This window comes from Uloborus diversus, chromosome 4 (assembly GCF_026930045.1).
Source record: "Uloborus diversus isolate 005 chromosome 4, Udiv.v.3.1, whole genome shotgun sequence".
Lineage (NCBI taxonomy): Eukaryota > Metazoa > Arthropoda > Arachnida > Araneae > Uloboridae > Uloborus > Uloborus diversus.
In genome coordinates, this window is record NC_072734.1 from 134,157,348 (window position 1) to 134,175,707 (window position 18,360).

At 33.0% G+C, this 18,360-nt stretch overlaps 1 protein-coding gene across 1 annotated transcript; it reads left to right on the forward strand.

Annotated features, from left to right (window-relative positions):
• Window positions 1–246: 246 nt before the first annotated feature.
• Window positions 247–18,034, forward strand: LOC129220543 (uncharacterized). The gene is made up of 8 exons (XM_054854973.1): window positions 247–266; window positions 544–644; window positions 6,002–6,072; window positions 6,991–7,082; window positions 7,185–7,290; window positions 12,591–12,695; window positions 15,495–15,697; window positions 17,743–18,034. Exons 2-8 carry the CDS (start codon window positions 592–594, stop codon window positions 17,914–17,916), a joined length of 804 nt encoding a protein of 267 aa, XP_054710948.1. The 5' UTR covers window positions 247–266; window positions 544–591; the 3' UTR covers window positions 17,917–18,034.
• Window positions 18,035–18,360: the final 326 nt, after the last annotated feature.

Here is an 18,360-nt window from a genome sequence, read left to right on the forward strand (position 1 = left end):
TGATTGGAGCACGTGATCATTAGCTGTCAAATGACAACTAACCGGTCGCTACCGGTCGTGCTCGTCGAACGTAAGCTTAATATAAAGAACATGTTTATTGACATATTTAGATATTTACCTACAAAGAATGGCCTGTTTAATTAATTTTGATAATCAAGCTCATACATTTCTGTTTAATATATCTTTTATAAAGCGAGTACTTCAAAGTAGTCTTCATGCAACTCTCCTCTACTGTGATGTCTGCTCTTTTTGTATTTTCTAAAAACGTAAATAAAGATTTTGACTTTCTTTTAATGCAATATTTCCAAAATGTTTTATGTTTCGTACGCTAAAAATTTTGCATGATTTAGCTGGTTCCACAGGCAGCCTGTCAGTCTGATTCGCAATTCTTCTGCATCTTGCTCGAATTTGTTGGATTATTTCAAACAATTTCGAGCTAAACTTCGACTATTCTGTTTCTTATGATTGTAATTGATTTTTTATTCCGTTAATTGATATTTCTCTTCATTATTACTGACATTTCTTCCTCATTTACTCTTTCAGATTTTGAGAATTTCCTGTCACATTTCAAGAAACAGATACCGCAGCTCCATGGCAGCAGAATCACGAAATTCAGCTCAGGGGTTTTTCGCTAAGCATGATCTGTAAGTTGCTATAATTTAACATTGTATATCTGCCTGACCTCTGTCTGATGGGATCAAAAAGAAAATTGAAGTAGTGGCCGAGCAACATCAAAATAAGAAGTGGGCTCATCAGGCCTGGATTTATGTACAAGCTAAGCAAGCTATAGCTTAGGGCCCCCGCTTTGTTAGGGCCCCCCAACTCCCAGAAATTAGCATGATTCGTTCCAAAGAAAAAAAGAAGTACTTGAGAAAATAAATTTCATTTGGTAGTGCTTGAAAATTTGGAAAAGTGGTTACAAACCACAAATGGAAGGGGGTAGGGAGAAGAAATGCCAATATATATTAATTTCAGCTCCTTGCTACATCCTGCACTAAAAATGAAAAAAACATGGTTTTCACGTTTCTGAAACACATTACAAATTTTTGTGACTCACATGTTTCATATCTTGCTATGTATATAATTCCGAAAGCAGTATTTTGGAAATTATTTTTTTATTGCTTGCTTTTTGCTTACTTCATCTGCATATTGTCAATCTGCTTAGCAGCAAAAAAAATATACAAACCTCTATTCCTTTTCGTTTTTTGCCCCACTTCCAACTGAAGCAAAGTTGTTGTCATGAGAAATTAATTGTTTCTTTTTTCTTTTAAACTTAAAATAGCTGTTTCTAGCAAAGTTAGTACAATACTGTAAGCATTTACAATCAAGTACCAAAATATTAGAGACTGGGATGTACAAGTGAAGTGCCTTCAATTATTTTAATTGTTCTAGAGTTCTTGAAAATAATTAGCTAGTAAGTCTTTGAAAGTCCCAAGCAAACTGGCTCCAATTTTTTTCTTATCAAGTGTATACATTAGAAATCGTTCAAATGGGCAGTATATTACTCTCTCATTACATATTTTCTAAAACTGTACACCATTTATTTTAAAGCATTTTTTCACTATTGATCATTTTATATTTAATTCATTGTTGTATTTGTCGGTGGGTTGGAGGGCTGATTAAAAACTAATTGTACCGGAAGCCAATGTGAGCAAGTAACAATGAATTGTCTTTTTTCTTCTCGCACTCTTTCTCTCTGTTAACTACTGTCATTGGTTTGTCAAATCAAAACCAATTTTTACTATGTGTTATCTTAATTTTCAAAAGAGAATATAACTTTAAAAAGTTTTGTTTGCCTATTTCTGTCCTGATATATTTGTAGTTCCAACAACATTTAATACGGCTTTGAATTTTACACTATTTTTCAAAATTTCCTCCAGGGGAGAAGCCCTTGACAGTTGGGAGTTTTCTATACTCCACTTAAAGGGGAGTCCTGGGTCACTCTCATGATACCATTCCCCATCTTAAGTTCAATCCAAACAGGACATCGGGGAAAGCAACCAAGTAAGGGTATTGCTGAATGTATCAGAGGAAAGAGACAAAATAGTAAAGGCAAAAAAATTAAAAAATGCCTCTTGCAGCACCGAGAGAAACGTTGTACAAACTACAAAAGGGCTCCATACCTGAAATAGCTTAGGGCCCCGTTAAGTCTAAATCCGACCCTAGGGCTTATGAATTGTGCGAGGCTGGGAGGAGGGGTACTTAATTTGTAATTGGAATGTACCTTTTGACTTTTTCTTCAAATTATAGTCGTCAGAGCTTTTGGTCATATCTATATCGCAAGAGTTAAGTGTAGTGTAAAAAATTGCTGGAAAAGAATTAGAGATAGCACAAAGCGCAATTTGGCTGAAGCGCCGAATACCAAAGCTTTGGCTGCTCTGTATGTTGAGTTTTAGAATTGCATGTACAACAAATGCATAACCAGGGACGTGCACAGTAGGGTGGTTCGAAAAAGACGATTTCTTTATTTCTGAATTACATTACATCTCAAAAGTTGTACTTTGGTATCCTCAATTGGGGGGAAATAATAAAAAAAACTCTTAAGTTGACATCTTCAGTTCGTGCATGAGGCTGGAAGTTTGAAAAAATATGCTAAAAATTGAATTTTTCAAGAAATAATAAAATCATTTTTTAAGTATTTTTATAATGCAACAGAAAATAGTGTAGTTTGAACCTGAAAATTATTTTACAGCTTTTACGTAAGATCTTTCGTTTGCACATAGGCCTCCAATTGGGCTAAAATCTCCTGCCCAATCTAAGGCCTGTGCTTAAACTAAAAATCTTACGTAAAAGTTATAAAATGTTTTTTTGGTTCAAACTACGCTATACTTGACAATTATGGCTGATGCATTATAAAAAAATACAAAAGAAACTAATTTTATTATTTTTTGAATAATTCAATTTTTAGCATATTTTTCGAACTTTCAGCCTCATGCGCAAACTGAAGATGCCAAATTTGATTTTTTAAATTATTTTTCCCCAATTGAGAATACCAAAATGCAACTTTTGAGAGGTAACGTGATTCCGAAATAAACAAAACGATTTTTCGAACCACCCTAGTGCACAGGAGAGGGGACGGGGAGAAAGGACACTTGTATTGGCTTGGGGCCCAGCCTGAAGGGGATCCAAGATTTTTAAAATGCAGGGTAAATGTCTGGGACGTTAGGTAAACAATAGGGAGGGCAGCCTGTAATAGTTATTTGTGATATGCCCCTTAAATTTTTGCATGCACTTTACTACTCTTTTTTTTTTCAACATTATTGGCTTACTGCACTTTTTTAAATAATGTGTATCATCAATTAAGATTTTACCTTTGCTTTGCTTTGTTTGCAATAAAATTATAAACTAAATACAATAAAACCTGTAAAGTTAACCACCTATTTAAGTTGACCACTTAAGTAGTGCACCGCAGGTGGTCAACTTACACAGGTTTCACTGTATAATGTAATGTAACTTTCAATGGAATATATTCTTAATAAACATTTTATTAATTGTTAAATGAACCCTGGTTCTAAGGCTCAATACAAACAAATTTTAAAATTAAATAAACATTTCTGTTATGATTTATCATTTGGTACAATTTTGAATTTGAAAGGAAATATCTTCTGTAATAATAATTGTAAAAGAGAATTCACAACATAATATGTTTCACGCTGAAGCTGCCAAATCACAGTACATGATTCGGCCAGGCCGAAGCTTCTGTGCAATGGGCCGAAGCTTCATTTCATCTCTAAAATGAAGAAACAAATAATTAAATTAAGGAGCTGAGCTACCATGAGCTGACTAGCAAATTAAGCTATAACAAGCCTTGCTCCCCTATCCATTTTGATTATAGATGACATTTTAATCAGAGATATACTAATTTTTCTGCTATAGGTATTGACCATTCGCATCAAATCAACCAGAGATCCAAATTGGAATATTTCAGATTTGGATAAATTTTAGTTTTACAGATTACTTGATTGGAAAAAAATCCGTTGAAAAAATTTGACTCAATGATCTATTACTATGTAAAAAAAGCAGAAAAAGAACATAGTAAGTGAAAATACAAGAGAGTTTTCTTCTTAAGTTTTTAAATACTCATTAGATTTTATAATTTGTTTCAAAATCATGTTTAGGTTCCTTTCTAGTAAAAATCAGTGTCAATTTTTCAACAGGTGCACTTTGTGTTGTGCAAGGTTGTGCTACAAAGTTGTAAGTGGCATGACACTCATAATTTTTTTTAATGAAAAAAAAATTTCAATTAAATTTAAAAACATTTTTTTTTGTGTCTGTCTTATTTTGTTAAGTTTATTTTGAACTAAAACAGTTTTATACTAGGTATAGATCATTTGGTTTAATCTGTCTGAGTTTTATTTTAAATGAAGTATATTGGGCAGTTCTCAAAAGGTGGGAGCAAACACAGACCTCAACTTTGAAGCTTCAACACCAAATAACTTTCATTTTAATTGACTCAAAAATTTTTGAGTTAAATAATAATACTGTATAGAGACAAGAATTGACATAAATTATGGAAAAAATGCTTTTCAAATACCCTTTAAAAAATATTTTCTTTGCTAAAAGGCACAATTTTGGACTTTCAAAGCGTTAACTGAGCAAATGTACCATCAAAAAAAAAAAAAAAATTATTTCCAAACGTTTAAAAAAAAATTAAGGGTATAAATCTCAAACTGAATATTTTTTGATAATATTTTCTACAAATTAAAAAATTAAAGACAGATTATTTATTGTGTAAAAAATTTTAGAAAAAAAGGAAGTTGGAAGTTTTTCATGTATGTCCAAAAGTTACGATCTTAGCAATGCTATTATTTAAGTATTAAATACATGATTTATATGTTTTAAAGGTATTTTTTGATCCTCAAAATCAATTGTTAATCATTTTAAAGTGTTTTCATATGTTTTTAGGCAGTATCTTTGAAGCAAAATCATTTTTCTTAAACATATATGTGAGATGTCCAAATTGCGTTACGATCTAGACTCCGATAATTCTGTCAATTTATTTAATATTATAATATGATCTTCTGTCTTGTAACCTTAATAAAAAAGGCTATTATAATGTTAATTTCTTTAATCCATTGGTATTTTGCACAATTAATACGTTATGCATTGAACATTATATAAATAACAGTAGAAACTCAAGTTATGATTGTAATAAATAGTAAACAAAGGCGACAAAAAAACGCCAAGCAAACCCTGATTGGCGACAACTCACAACATACGATAAGCAAAGGGTTAAAAGGAGGAATTAAGGTTTTCTCCAACAGCGTCGGTTTTGAGGACTTTATCACCTGTGCTGGCAAAATGGATGGGGTTTTTTTCGGATTCTACGAAACCATAACAAAATTTTATTATTTTAAGGCCAGTATATAAATTCATTCATCTACTTCATAAATCCTCTATTTTTCATTGAAGAGTTTAAAAATAGATAAAATTTTCATTGGAAAAGTTCAAAAACTGAAACTTTCATTATGATGATGTCTAAAATCTGCTACCTACTGGACAACTGTATGTCCAAAATCTGTTACCTACAGACCGATAATTAAATTTGCTATTTATTAATTTTTATAAATACCTGCTGTCTTTTTATGTTTGTGTATGATGTTCTAGGTGTACATGCTGTGCAATAAAAGCAAAATTGATTTCAAATTCCAAAATTTTAAAAATGGCTCAAAAGTAACGTTTTTGTTCCTACCTTTTGAGAACTACCCTATTCACATCTGTAAGCTAACCTTTATTCCAGAACTTTTCCACTGGCTCAAGAGCCTGTTAATGTCCTGTGTCCTTTCAAGAGATTAAAATTCTTTCTTGCCTTTTAGTTTTAACGTTAAATATTTTCAATTATCCCATAGCAAAATGACATTTTTACAAAAATTTTTTAAAAAATAATAAACTGCTATGAGAGTACTTTTTTTGTGGGACATTTGTTTTTCACTTGAATTTGTTTAAACATGCATTTGGATTAATGTTTTCTTTGTAAAGAGTGCATATGATTATATTTTAGTTACAATGGAATGACAGTTGATACAAGAGATCTATCTCTATCTGACAGTGACTTTGAAAGCAAGTTGACTAGTAAGTACTGTCTCTTAACTTTTATGAAGATTTCTTTTTTTTTTTTTAACTAGAGAAATTTGGGTAATAAGCCTGCTAATATAAATTAATGTAGACTATTGTCTGTTGGAGTTGGTTAAAATCCGGTTTGCCAAACTGGAGATTTATACAGATCAATAAAATTGGAAACGAAATAAATTATTTCACTCCTAGAATATGCAACACAGACTCAGAGAAAGTATTAAAACTCTCTAATTTTTTATGAAGCTCTATTATTCATGTTTTTTAATGTCACTATAATTCTAACTAATTTTTGAAGTTTTTGAAAAATTAAATCAGACTTTCATCAGCAAAGTTTAAATGACTATAATATTAGTTCACATCTTAAATTTTTACAAAAAAGTCGGTTAGTTGTAAGTCATTACTGTTAAAAAAAAGTGAAAAGACTTGCAAATAATCCAACCGCCGATAATCCGGAGTTTACTGTACAGCACTGGATACAACCGGTGTGAATTCAAAACTAAGTTTGTAGGGTATGTGGATTTTTAACATTTGTACCTTGTATTTTAATCTTGTTTGGGGTAGAAAAGTATGTAATTATTCTGCGTTGTTTTCTTTTGCCCAAAAAATCCTCTAAATATAAAACAGTAAAATCATTGTAAAAGAAAATGATTAACCATGATGTCACTGAATCAAGGTTAAAGAAATAACTTTCAAATCTAAAGTTAAAGTTCCAAAGCTATCTTTTTCCTCTATGTTTAATGATGGCCAAGTGTTTTTATGTAGGTTTACAGTAGTAAGACACAGTTCAGACAGAGTAAACAGCAAAATATAATGAGATTTTTTGCTGAAATAGATTATCTTTGATGGATTTATTGGAAATTATGTATACTAGTCTAGAAAAATAAATTGTTTAATGCCTGGTTTTTCTTTTTGTAGAATCATTATCTGATTGGATTGAAAAAGGAGTCAGAGGAATTTGGTTCAAAGTCAACATTTCAAACTCTTCTTATATCCCTATTTTAGTCAAGGTAAGCATTAGTTTTCCCTGATTTTGCATTGCATTACAAGGAGACATCCATACACTTCTGTAGTTATGCTTAAAAAATACATATATTGTGTAATACTTTTAGCATGAATTCTTGTTTCATCATGCTAAAACTTCCTATGTTATGCTGACCAGATGGTTGCCCAAGGATGAGCCAAATCTACTTCCACAATACCCTCATACACATATTGGTAAGATTAATTAGCTTCAAATTTTCTACAAAATTGTTTTCAATTAACTTGACACTTGGACTGCCAAGGGAAAATTGCAAATGTTTACTACAGGGCCAAAAAGTTGCTTTGTGTAATTTTTATTTTTTTTTTCAACATAAAAGTATATGTACAGGGTGTTGCAAAACTAATGGTCCATACTAAAAGGGGGGATAAACCTTGCCAAAACAAACAACTTTCAAAATACAATGTTGAGTTGTAAAGCAAACAGCGTGCCGGGAGAGGGTTCTTGGTTTGCAAAAATGAGGAATGCAATAAAGACCAAGAACAACATTATGAAGACAAAGAATCTTTGTTTATTACAAATGCTCAAATGCGCATCTGCCAGCTGCAAAACAAACTTCACATCAGCAATGCATTGAATAACTCGCACTTAGAATATTCACAGGGCCGGATTTAGGGGAGGGCAAGCTTGGCTACTGCCCCAGGGACTCCACAACAAAGGGGCCCCCCACAATGAAATTTTTACAAAATATCCTAACTTTCACGGGTCGAAAATATCGGATATAATCATATATATCAAAATATTCGGATTTATATCAAAGTATCGGATATTTCCGAAAATATGATGATCTTTTTGAACCCTGATTAGGGGCCTCCACTCCTTCGTTGCCTCGGGGCCTCCACACTTCCAAATCCAGCACTGAATATTCATTTCATATCATAAAGGTCTGCAGCTGCGGCGCTTTTTCGGGAAAGTTCTTCTGGTTACACGATGGGATGGTCGTCTCCTACATGACACTTTTTAGCTGTCCCCAGAGAAAAAATCTAAGTAGAACAAATCAGAAGATCTGGGAGGCCAATAGACTCTTCCTTCACGGCCAATCATCCGTTCGGAAAGGCAGTATCCAGGTACTTTCGCACATTCCTGGAAAAATCAGCTGGTGTTCCGTCATGTTGGAATGATATGATGTCTAGAACATTTGCTGGAACATGTTCATGAATCAGGCAACACCTGCTGGAGAAAGATACAGTACTTGTGTCAATCTAAATAACGTAGTTATAAAACTAAAATAATGGTTCTTTGTCTTCATATTGTTGTTCTTGGTCTTTATTGCATTCCCCATTTCTGCCAACCCAAGTATACTCTCTTTGCCCGCCGTTTGCTTTCCAACTTCACATTCCATCGTGAAAGTTGTTTGTTTTGGCAAGGTCTATCATCCTTTTTGGTATGTACCATTAGTTTTGCAACATCTTGTATAAACAATATTTTTCAATATGACTCATTTTGGAACAGATGGGGAGATTTTCATCCTATCTACGAAAAATGATAGCCAAAGCATCCCACAAAAGTTAGTGTAAATCCTTCCGTGAGTGGCTATGGCTATCTTTTTTGTTAGGCTGCTAAATTTGTCATTTATCACTAAAATTATTATTTTTTTTTTGATTAATATTTTTATAGTATTGTGGGGACTCCAGGTCAGTGGGACTCCAGACTCCACTTCAGTCTTTTACTACTCCAGATAATCATCCGTAATTGGCATGGAACACGCATGCGCTACTCAACTCGACTCAGCAACAAAGTTCACTGCCGAGCGAACACACACTGCACACGCTCCAAGAGAACTCCCCTTCGACTGGGCGCACGTGTGTTATCTCCGCTCGCTTTTCTACTGAGCCGATTTGAGTAGCGTGCCCATGTTCTCTGCCAATTACCAATGATTATCTGGAGTTGTAAAAGGCTGAAGTGGAGTCCCGGAGTCCCACTGACCTAGAGTCCCCACAGTGTTATCTATAAAATCAAAAAATTGTTTCAATATATGAAAGGGTGAACTTGGGAGATTATAGTTTTTTTTCCTATTATTTTTTCAAAATTTTGTTTTTCTATTATATTATTTTATTTTATTTATATAATTATGTTTTCTATTACCTTGTTTAGGTTTTTTTTTTTTTTTTTTTTTTTTTGTTAGGTTAAGTTTTCTATTATTTTCCACAAATCTTAGCTCTTAGAATTGGCTCATGTATGAATTTCCATCAGCCGCTTATACCTAACACATCCCAGACAGCCTAACAATCAAATTCCAATTTGATTTTCATGTAATTGATATTGTTTTTGATAGCCAAGGTCTAAAGGGTTGAAACGCCATGGCTGTCATATGTGATAATCTGTGTCCCAACATAAACCTCACTGCCTATTCTATATGAAAGCCGAGGCAGTCAAAGTATTGATAAATATTTTCATGAAGCATATCATTATCCTTTTTGACCATTATCAATTTTTTATTTCCTTTTACAACAAAGGAAGTATTGTTTTCGCGAAAAAAATTTCACTCAAAAATCGGCCTTAATTTCCATTTTGCTCACCTCTGAATGAATGTTGAGGTTTTTTTTCAACCCAACCACACGTGGATAAGTGCCTAAGAATTTATCGACTCACGAAATATTCCTTTTGACAATCCGCAAGTTGATTACAACGAGTTTTCTCGTGACGTACGTTTGTATGTGCGGATGTATGTCGCATAACTCAAGAACAGTATGTCCTAGAAAGTTGAAATTTGGTACATAAACTCCTAGTGGGGTGTAGTTGTGCACCTCCCCTTTTGGTTGTATTCGAGTGTTTCTAAAGGGGTCTTTTGCACCTTTTTTTTTGGGGGGGGGGAATCATTTTTAATTTCAATGCAAATTCAAATGGTGTTATAATTTGGCGGACACAGCAATATATTGCCAGTCTTTTGGTCCCCAAGTTTTGTCGCCAACTTGGCGATAAATTTGGCGATTTTGAAAAAAAAATTAATTTTTTTTGAAAATCTGGTATCAATTTGGCCATTGTTGGTGATATTTAAGGAGTTAACTATGGAATCACATTAAAATTGCCAATAATGGAGAAATAACATTAAATTGGTGTAAAAGGAAATCATGCGATGCACACATCAGCTCGTTATTTATTAGTTTCATACCTTTTTTTTAACTACCAATAAAAATGTTCTTTAGAAATCATAACGTTCTATCATAATTTAAACTCCTGTACACATCATGAACATTAACTTAAAAGTTTTAAAATTGCTTATTTAAAAGAAGAGCTTTATGGCTGTTTCAATTTACAGCCAAAAGTTAAAAGCTGTGTTTAAAATTATTTTTCCATTTTAAACACAGCTTAAAGATAAGCATTAAATACAGTCAAGCTAACAAATTTAACAGTTAAATGTCAAATCAGAATGAACTCCAATGATATTTTAATCGATTATCCTTTCTGTAAACAATAAGAGTTAATGCTTGTGAAATTTTTTTTTAAATGTAAATGCATATTGTAGTGTTTAGCACTGTCTTGAATGTTACATGCCAATATATTGTGTGACCACTTTATTTGATTTAATGGATTACTATTTCTCCAAACGGTGAAGTTAAGTGTTTAGTGACCATTAATATTATTTCAAAGTTTATGTTCAAGACATAAAGTATTTATTTTTGCATTATGTTTTCACCCTATTGCTAGGATTTTAAATATTATTTTAATTTGGAAATTATGACTGCTTTGCTTTTCATCAACCACCAAGATCATGCCTCGATATAGTAACAGACGTGTATTCAATGCCTTTATTAGCATCTTATCAGTATCTATACCACCTCAGGTAGACTTGTGAACCCATCAGTTGACCCTAGATAACTGGGAAAGTGTTCTTGGTCAGATGAGTCACAATTCTAGTTGATAGGAGATGATGGTAGGACTTTAGAGGTGCAAACCTTGAAACAATTAACCCAAGTTGTTAAGGAGGGAGACACTGTGGAGCTTTGTACTGGCTCCACAACGATGTGAGATTTTTTCTCCCATGGCATTCATATAAGCGTGTTATTTATACAAATAAACAGTAGACCCTCATTTTGCGTGGATGAGTTTCGATTTTACGCGGATGCGGCATTGCAAACAGATAAAATTTCCCTCTCTTTCAAAATCCCAACTCCTGAGAGTGTAGATGACACGTAATAAACTGTATTTTGATGTGCTAACTAGCGAGCTTTGGCAATTGGGCACATTTTTTGTGATTGGTTCCAGAGCACTTTCCAGAAGTAAAGTTATTAAACTCGCACAAATTAGAATTCACAGGAAGAACTTTTAAAAGTGACAAAGGGAGAACAAAACCAATGAGAACATCAATGACACACAACCAAAAGCTTTCACTGAAAATTTTGGGCCATTCCTCGACAACGACTAATGATCTGATTTATTAGTGAAGGAAGATCGCATCATGGAGATTAAGCGAATGATCATGGGTGCATTAATGCCCCACATCAAACTACAGAGAATTTTTTTTATTGTATGCCAAAAGAATAACATAAATAGCTCTTTTTAATTAGCCCTAAGTTAATTTATGTTTCCTTTATGCACTTGTGCGTATGTATTGGAATAAGTACATATTAAACTTATTATATATATTTATCTATCACTAGAATGGATTTTTTTTTTCATCTACGGAACCTAACCCCTAGGTTAACGCTATTATTAGGTCTCAATTTACGTGGTTTCATTTTACGTGGCATTTCCGTGGATTGTAACCCCCTCATAAAACGAGGATCTACTGTACAACTCTTGATGACCAACAACAGGTTCTGTGGCCAGCTAGGTTGGTCCTAATCAGTGTGAGTTTCCAATGAAGATCAATGGCGCTCTTCAAACTATTTACTCCCTTACTCTTTACAGCCTCTTCTGGTAAGCTGTTCCCTGTTCCAAGTGCACACAACTCTACTAAAGTAGTATTTTTTCCTAATTTTCAGGCTGGACTGAGATTTAAAGAGATGAAAACAATGAAACCTCATCTTGCTTTCCGTGCAAAATTTTAACCCATTAAAATCTTTCATTCTGACAAATTCAAACAGCTGAATCATGTTCCCTCTGACTCTTCTTGGCTCCAGGCTATATATAAGGTCTTTTAAGTCTGGTATCATAAGCTAAATCTGGAAGCCCGTTACTAGTCTAGTAGCCCATCTTTGAACCTGTCCAAGAAAGAAATATCTTTCGTAAGATAAGGAGACTAAAACTGAAGAACATACTCCAAGTTAGGTTTAACCAAGCTTCTATATAAAACTCTCTTAGATTAGTTTGAAATAGGTGTATTGATAAACTCAAGCATTCTATTGGCATTAGAAGAGAATCAAATGCTAAAACATTGTTGTGTTTCAATTGAATTTATTACTATTATTTATTTGTTGAAGATTTTATTTTAACCTTTTCATGTGTTAGAATTTAAACAAAAATATTGTTTTGCTCAATAACTTCCTTGTGCTGGTCTTAATATTTCTTTCCTAATTTTCCCAACGTAAAATAGGTGTTGGGGGCATGGTCATAAATGATCAAAACCAAGTTTTGACGATCCAAGAAAAATATCATGCCACACCTCATTGGAAATTACCAGGAGGGTATGGAGATCCAGGTAATTCTACTTTTATTATTGTTCATTTAACTACTGCATTGAAATAAACATTGTTAATGTAGCACACTCTACAATGTGAAGCTATCCTTTAAATCCCTCACAGGCTCATCATTTAGGAAAGTTGGGAGGGAACAGGGTCGACAAGAGGCTATGTCATCCTAGTCAGAAACTAGCCCGGTTTGGAATCGTTGTAATTTTATAAGTTTTATCAGTGGAAGGCGGCCCAGTGATCAAACTGACAAGGGCCCACCATGGCTCTCCACAGGCCTGGGATGGAACAATTGCCGCCCTCTATGGTTTGGAGAAAATTATGTATTTACATGCAGGCTTGGTTTTTGTTGTTTTTTGCTTAAAACAGGCATTTAATGCCTTTGCCCTAAGCTAGGTATATCCTATATATTTTGATACACTTGGTGATCAAAATTCAGAGTGATATTAACGGCAAGTCAGGTGTGAACATGCTACAACTATAAGTCAATTGCTCACTATTTTCTGTAATTTAAAGTCAACTGAAGTCAGCATGGATGTCTTAGACTGCTCTTCACAGATTACTTCTAACCGACAACTTCAATATTCTATTATCATAAAAATAAAAACGTAAAGTCGTTGGTTTACTTTGAAAGCAAGTAGACACCTGACATAACTATTCTCTAACAACAATTGCTCATTACTTGAAAAATATGAAAAAAAAAATGATGTTAGTCATCACTATATCTGTTAATTGCTTCAAAAGTGAATTCATCAAGAAGTCAATGCCTCAAATCACTGTGCAGCAAACAGAGCTCACTAGAATTGTGATTTGATAAATAAGGCATCCGTCTCTGAAACAAAACTGCATATTAAGGGATCAATTTGATGTAACTTTTTGTTGCTTAATGATACCTAATTGGCTCTTAGAACTGTATTCATATATTTAGGAAAGAATATTGCCATTGATAAATCTATCTTTTAAACTAAACTCAGTGGCAAAACAGCCCACGGGGCAAGGCCTTCTGTGCCCATCCCACTTTACAAGATAAGGGGCTTTGGGGTGCAAGGCTGATGTTCTGGTTAGGTGGTCAACTGAACACAGAACCCTGGGACTTATTTTCCAAACACTCTTGGTACATTTCAACCCACTGAAAAGATGAAGGGCTGAGTTGACGTGCCCCCTCTTATCTGCGGTGTGGAAGTTCCAAGCGCTACCTAAGACCCGAAATTTAACTTTTACAGACTTTTAACGATGAAACTGAAAAAAAAATTTCTTATATTTTTCCTTTCTCAATTTCTTCTTGGAATTCTAGAAGTTTATAGGCAATAAAATTCATTCGCTTTCAAGAAATTTGTAACTTTTTTTACTTTTTGGCACACGTTACCATTAAAGCTTAACTTTATAGAACAGATAAAGATCTTTTCTGATTTTTGCTGAAAAAGGTGTCGTTAATCAAGCCATTGTTTGTAGAAAAAGCATTAATGTAATCATTCTTTCGACTGTCATACATAAAATTTTCATCATTTCCTTTTAATTTCAAATTTAAAAAAAAGTAGAAAAAGTTAAAAAATCTCAGCGTACTTATTTATTATCTTTTTATTAGGAAGTTTTCTAGGTTAGCTATTCTGTCCATATAGGGATATAGTTATTTTCAGTTTAATCCTTTTCTATGGTCAAAGAAGGAAAATTCCCCATGCTTCAGTAGGGATACATCCCTAAAATTTCAAAAATGAAACTTTTTTTAAAAGTATGAATATCTGTTTAGGCATCATAAAATTCACTGCTTCAATTCTAAAAAAATTAATGATTTAGAGTGTATAACAGCGCTTGGACAATACATAGATCGGAATTAAACAAGAAATTTAATTTAAATTTAGAGGCGGCAAATTGCATAATTTAGAAGTCTTTTGAAATTTTTTTTTTCAGTGTTATAAGTTGCACTACTTGTATGTTAAAAAAGATAATTTAAAGTGTGTACCAGTGCTTGTACACGCAAAACTCAGTTTGGAAGTTAACTAGAAACTCACTTTAATGGGGTCGTTTACGAAATTTTAAAAGTATTTTTTTCTGAAAGAGAATGCTTAAAAACAAAAACAAGTCAAATTATTTAAAAAATGTTCAGATCCTCAGTTTATTATTTTTTAAAAATTAAATTTTAATCGGTGCGCTTTCATTGTTTACGCTTTTGCCAATGACATCACAAATGATGAAATGCCATTCCCTGATACCATTTACAGAACACAATATTTAATTTGCTTCTTTACTCACAAGTACTGGCCACAAAATGGTTGATAGCACAAGTGTAGAGCACAATATTTAATTCGCTTCTTGATTATCATAACATAGGAACGGACAGATGCGCCAAAGTAAATCATCTAACATCACAAAGGAAGTTAGTGTGACGTCGTACAGACCACGCCTTATCAAAATCGGACTTTTAAAAATATTAATAAAAAATTAAGCATTGGGAAAATGAAAATTATTTCTTGCTCCATGGGTTTTTTTTTTTTTTTAACTTATTCTATCAAATTCAATGACTAAAAGTAGTACTTTTTACTGAAGGAAACAACTCCACATTAAGCACTTTACAATTATTTTTATTTTATCAATATGTCATTATTCTATACTATTACTCAAGGCGAGTGCAGCACTTGTCAATATCGCCTAGGGCGGGAGAACTACTAGAGCCGGCCCTGACATAGCCCTCCTGGATATGCCCTTGATCTACCACTGTACTAGTTTTTATATGCACACCATTACATTTTCATGTATGTTCTCAAAATCAAATGCATTTTGACTGATTTTCAAATTAAACACTGTTCTTGCAGGAGAAGACTTGGCAGATACTGCCAAAAGAGAAGTCTTTGAAGAAACTGGTATTGAAACAGATTTTATTTCAGTAGTTGCTTTTAGGCACCACCACCAGCACCTTTTTAACTGCAGTGACATTTATGCAGTGTGTCATTTAAAGCCCCTCACCTCAGAGATTAAGAAAAGTAGTGAAGAAATTGCACTTTGTGAATGGATGGATGTAAGTATTTTTATTTCTAGACTTTTCCAAGCATTTTCTCCTCTTATCACTAAAGAAACGTTTTTTAATTGTAAATAAATAAAGAGAAATACAAAATAATTTCTTTTTAATTGCAAATGATATTGTAGCACATCTGAAGATGAGCATAATTTGCATCACCCATAGCAAACATTGAATTTTCTAAGGGTTGAAGCACTGCTATCTTTATTATGTATGATCTTCGTTTTCTTTTCTGCTTTGTAGAATAGCCCTGGATTGAAGATTTTGGCATTAATTATACTACAATACAATGTTATGAAAATTTTTAGGTTCACACAACGCTTTAAAAAAATATGTATTCGGAAAAATCTTTGAGTGAACTATGAATGCTTTTCTGGGATGGTTTTCTCTGAATAAGATGGTGTGTACTCAACACATGCCAGAACAGGTGCCAAAAGTTGACTTTTTTTTTCTTTTGCTTTTCTTGGCTATTTTAGTGAAATGTTTGTATGCCCTTTATTTTTTATAGATATATTTTACATTTTTCAAATCATTAATCAAGCAAATAAACCTGAAAACAAAACAAATAACACTTTGAATTTAATAACAATATAGAAGGTGCTACCAACTGCAAGCAGTTCTCCCTCATCAGATACTACATCATTATAGTTGAGCAGGCCGGGGTGCATTTCAACAATAATGCTTATATGTTTTGCAAAACTCTGTCGCCTGCAGCATTCAGGGCACACGCACTTTGAAAAGTTGAATTTCTTTGAAACTTAAATAGATAATTTATTATGTGATATGTATTGAAAAAAACATTGTATGCAAATAAAGCCCAAGCCCCACTGTAACCAACCCACAATGGACTATTCAGGTAGTCCCTTATTCAATTACCTGGCTTAATACCCCTGTACTAGAGAAAATTCGAGACAAAAGAATTTTGAGAAACGGCCCCCTTGATTGGCCTTAGACAGGAGGTACTCAAAGGTACTTATTCCTTTAAATTCCTCGTTTTCGCTATTATTATTTATTTTTTTCAAACTTGTTTTTCTTGAAACTTTTTTCAACTGCTGGGTATTCTAGTTCAAAAAGTTATTGACCAATCTTTCTGAAAATTTGTAATTGAATAAATAATATTCACACAATCTATATGAACCAAACTCTGAGATATTATTATTAAAAATATTTTTTAATGCAAAAAAGATGATAGAAAATGACACTGTTATCAAACATCTCAAAAACATGCAATTTTTATCTTTTTGGGTCACAATTAGGTTGCTCATATTCTTAGGAAATATGTTGTTAACTAAAAAATTAAGTTGTAATGATTACAGCTAAAAATTGTAACTTCCGTAATGCCCACTAGCAACAAGTTCTGATGATGACTGTCCATGAACAGCAGCTTCTAAGTCCACTATTTCTGACAGAAATGAGTATATACTTCAAAACATGAATAAAATGTCTTCAAAGTTAATTTATATCAACAGAACTGATATAAATTAAGATTAGATTAAGCATGGCTGCACTTGATTTGCTTACATTTTATGGGCTTAGACAATTTATGAATTTTCTGTGTTAAACCGATGCAACTAGTAACCTAAGATGATTTGCTCCTGAAATTCTCGAAAAATTCAAAACTTCATATCAGCCATTTTGACTGCAACAGGCGCTGGACACAATCCTGTAATCAAATTCGAAACTTAATATGTTAGGTATTTTGACTCCAAGAGGTGCTGAACCCAATCTTGTGTATCCACCAATCAATGGCTCCGTTTCAAAGTTTGTTTATTTTTGATTAGACATTTTTGATTGTAAGAATGGAAGACAGAGATTGCCTGTAGCGCCATCTTTGTTGCCAGGAATTTCAGTGATTGTCACGGCCTATAAGCGTCAGTGAATCAAGTGCGGCCATAGAGAAAGTTACAATGAACCATTTGCATAAATAAAGTAAAAAGTATATTTTCTTTTCAAATTGAAACACCATTTCTCTTGCAACTTTTACCCTGTGTAGTTGAATATGTACAATTTTATTTTAGATTTTTATTATGAATTATATTTTACAGATTAGTGCTTATCTGAATCATCCACAAGTGACTGAGTTTAATAAATTTATTATGAATTCATTTTTGGAGAGTAGAAACCTAAAGGCTGCCATTAAAGCATCACCAGTCTTATCATATAAAAAAGATTGCTACAACAAAGTTTATCATGTCCAGAGTACTGAAGATGACAGTTGATGGAACATTTGTTTATTGGCATAAAATTTGGTGATTAAACCTTTTCAAGTGCAATGTAATCCTACTTAATTATGAAATGTCACAAATATGGTCTTATAATTGTTAATAATTATTTTAGTCTCTGAATTATTTACATTTGTTAAATAAATATTTTTAATTTTTGAAAATGAGAAGAAATTATTTGATTGAATCATAAATGAAGAATAAGAAGTAAAAACTTTTACTTTTGTATGTAAGCCGGGGTGTTTGTGATCCAAAATTTCTGACAATTCCGAAAATTTTGGGTTGCCACTTCCGAAAATTTTGGTCGAGCAGCATTCTAAAACTGAAAAATTATATATATATATTTAAAATAAATTGAAATAGTTTGAATTTTGTATGCAGTTTTGAAGAGTATTTCCGGGAAAGGGGAAAGGCTGTCCAGTGTCCGAAAATTTCACCTTC

Excerpts from the sequence above, each read along its gene's own strand:
- LOC129220543 (XM_054854973.1), top strand. The coding sequence starts at position 592 with ATGGCAGCAGAATCACGAAATTCAGCTCAGGGGTTTTTCGCTAAGCAT. Across the intron at positions 6,073-6,990 it reads CTTTGAAAGCAAGTTGACTA|AATCATTATCTGATTGGATT; the intron begins GTAAGTACTGTC and ends TTCTTTTTGTAG. Across the intron at positions 15,698-17,742 it reads CACTTTGTGAATGGATGGAT|ATTAGTGCTTATCTGAATCA; the intron begins GTAAGTATTTTT and ends TATATTTTACAG.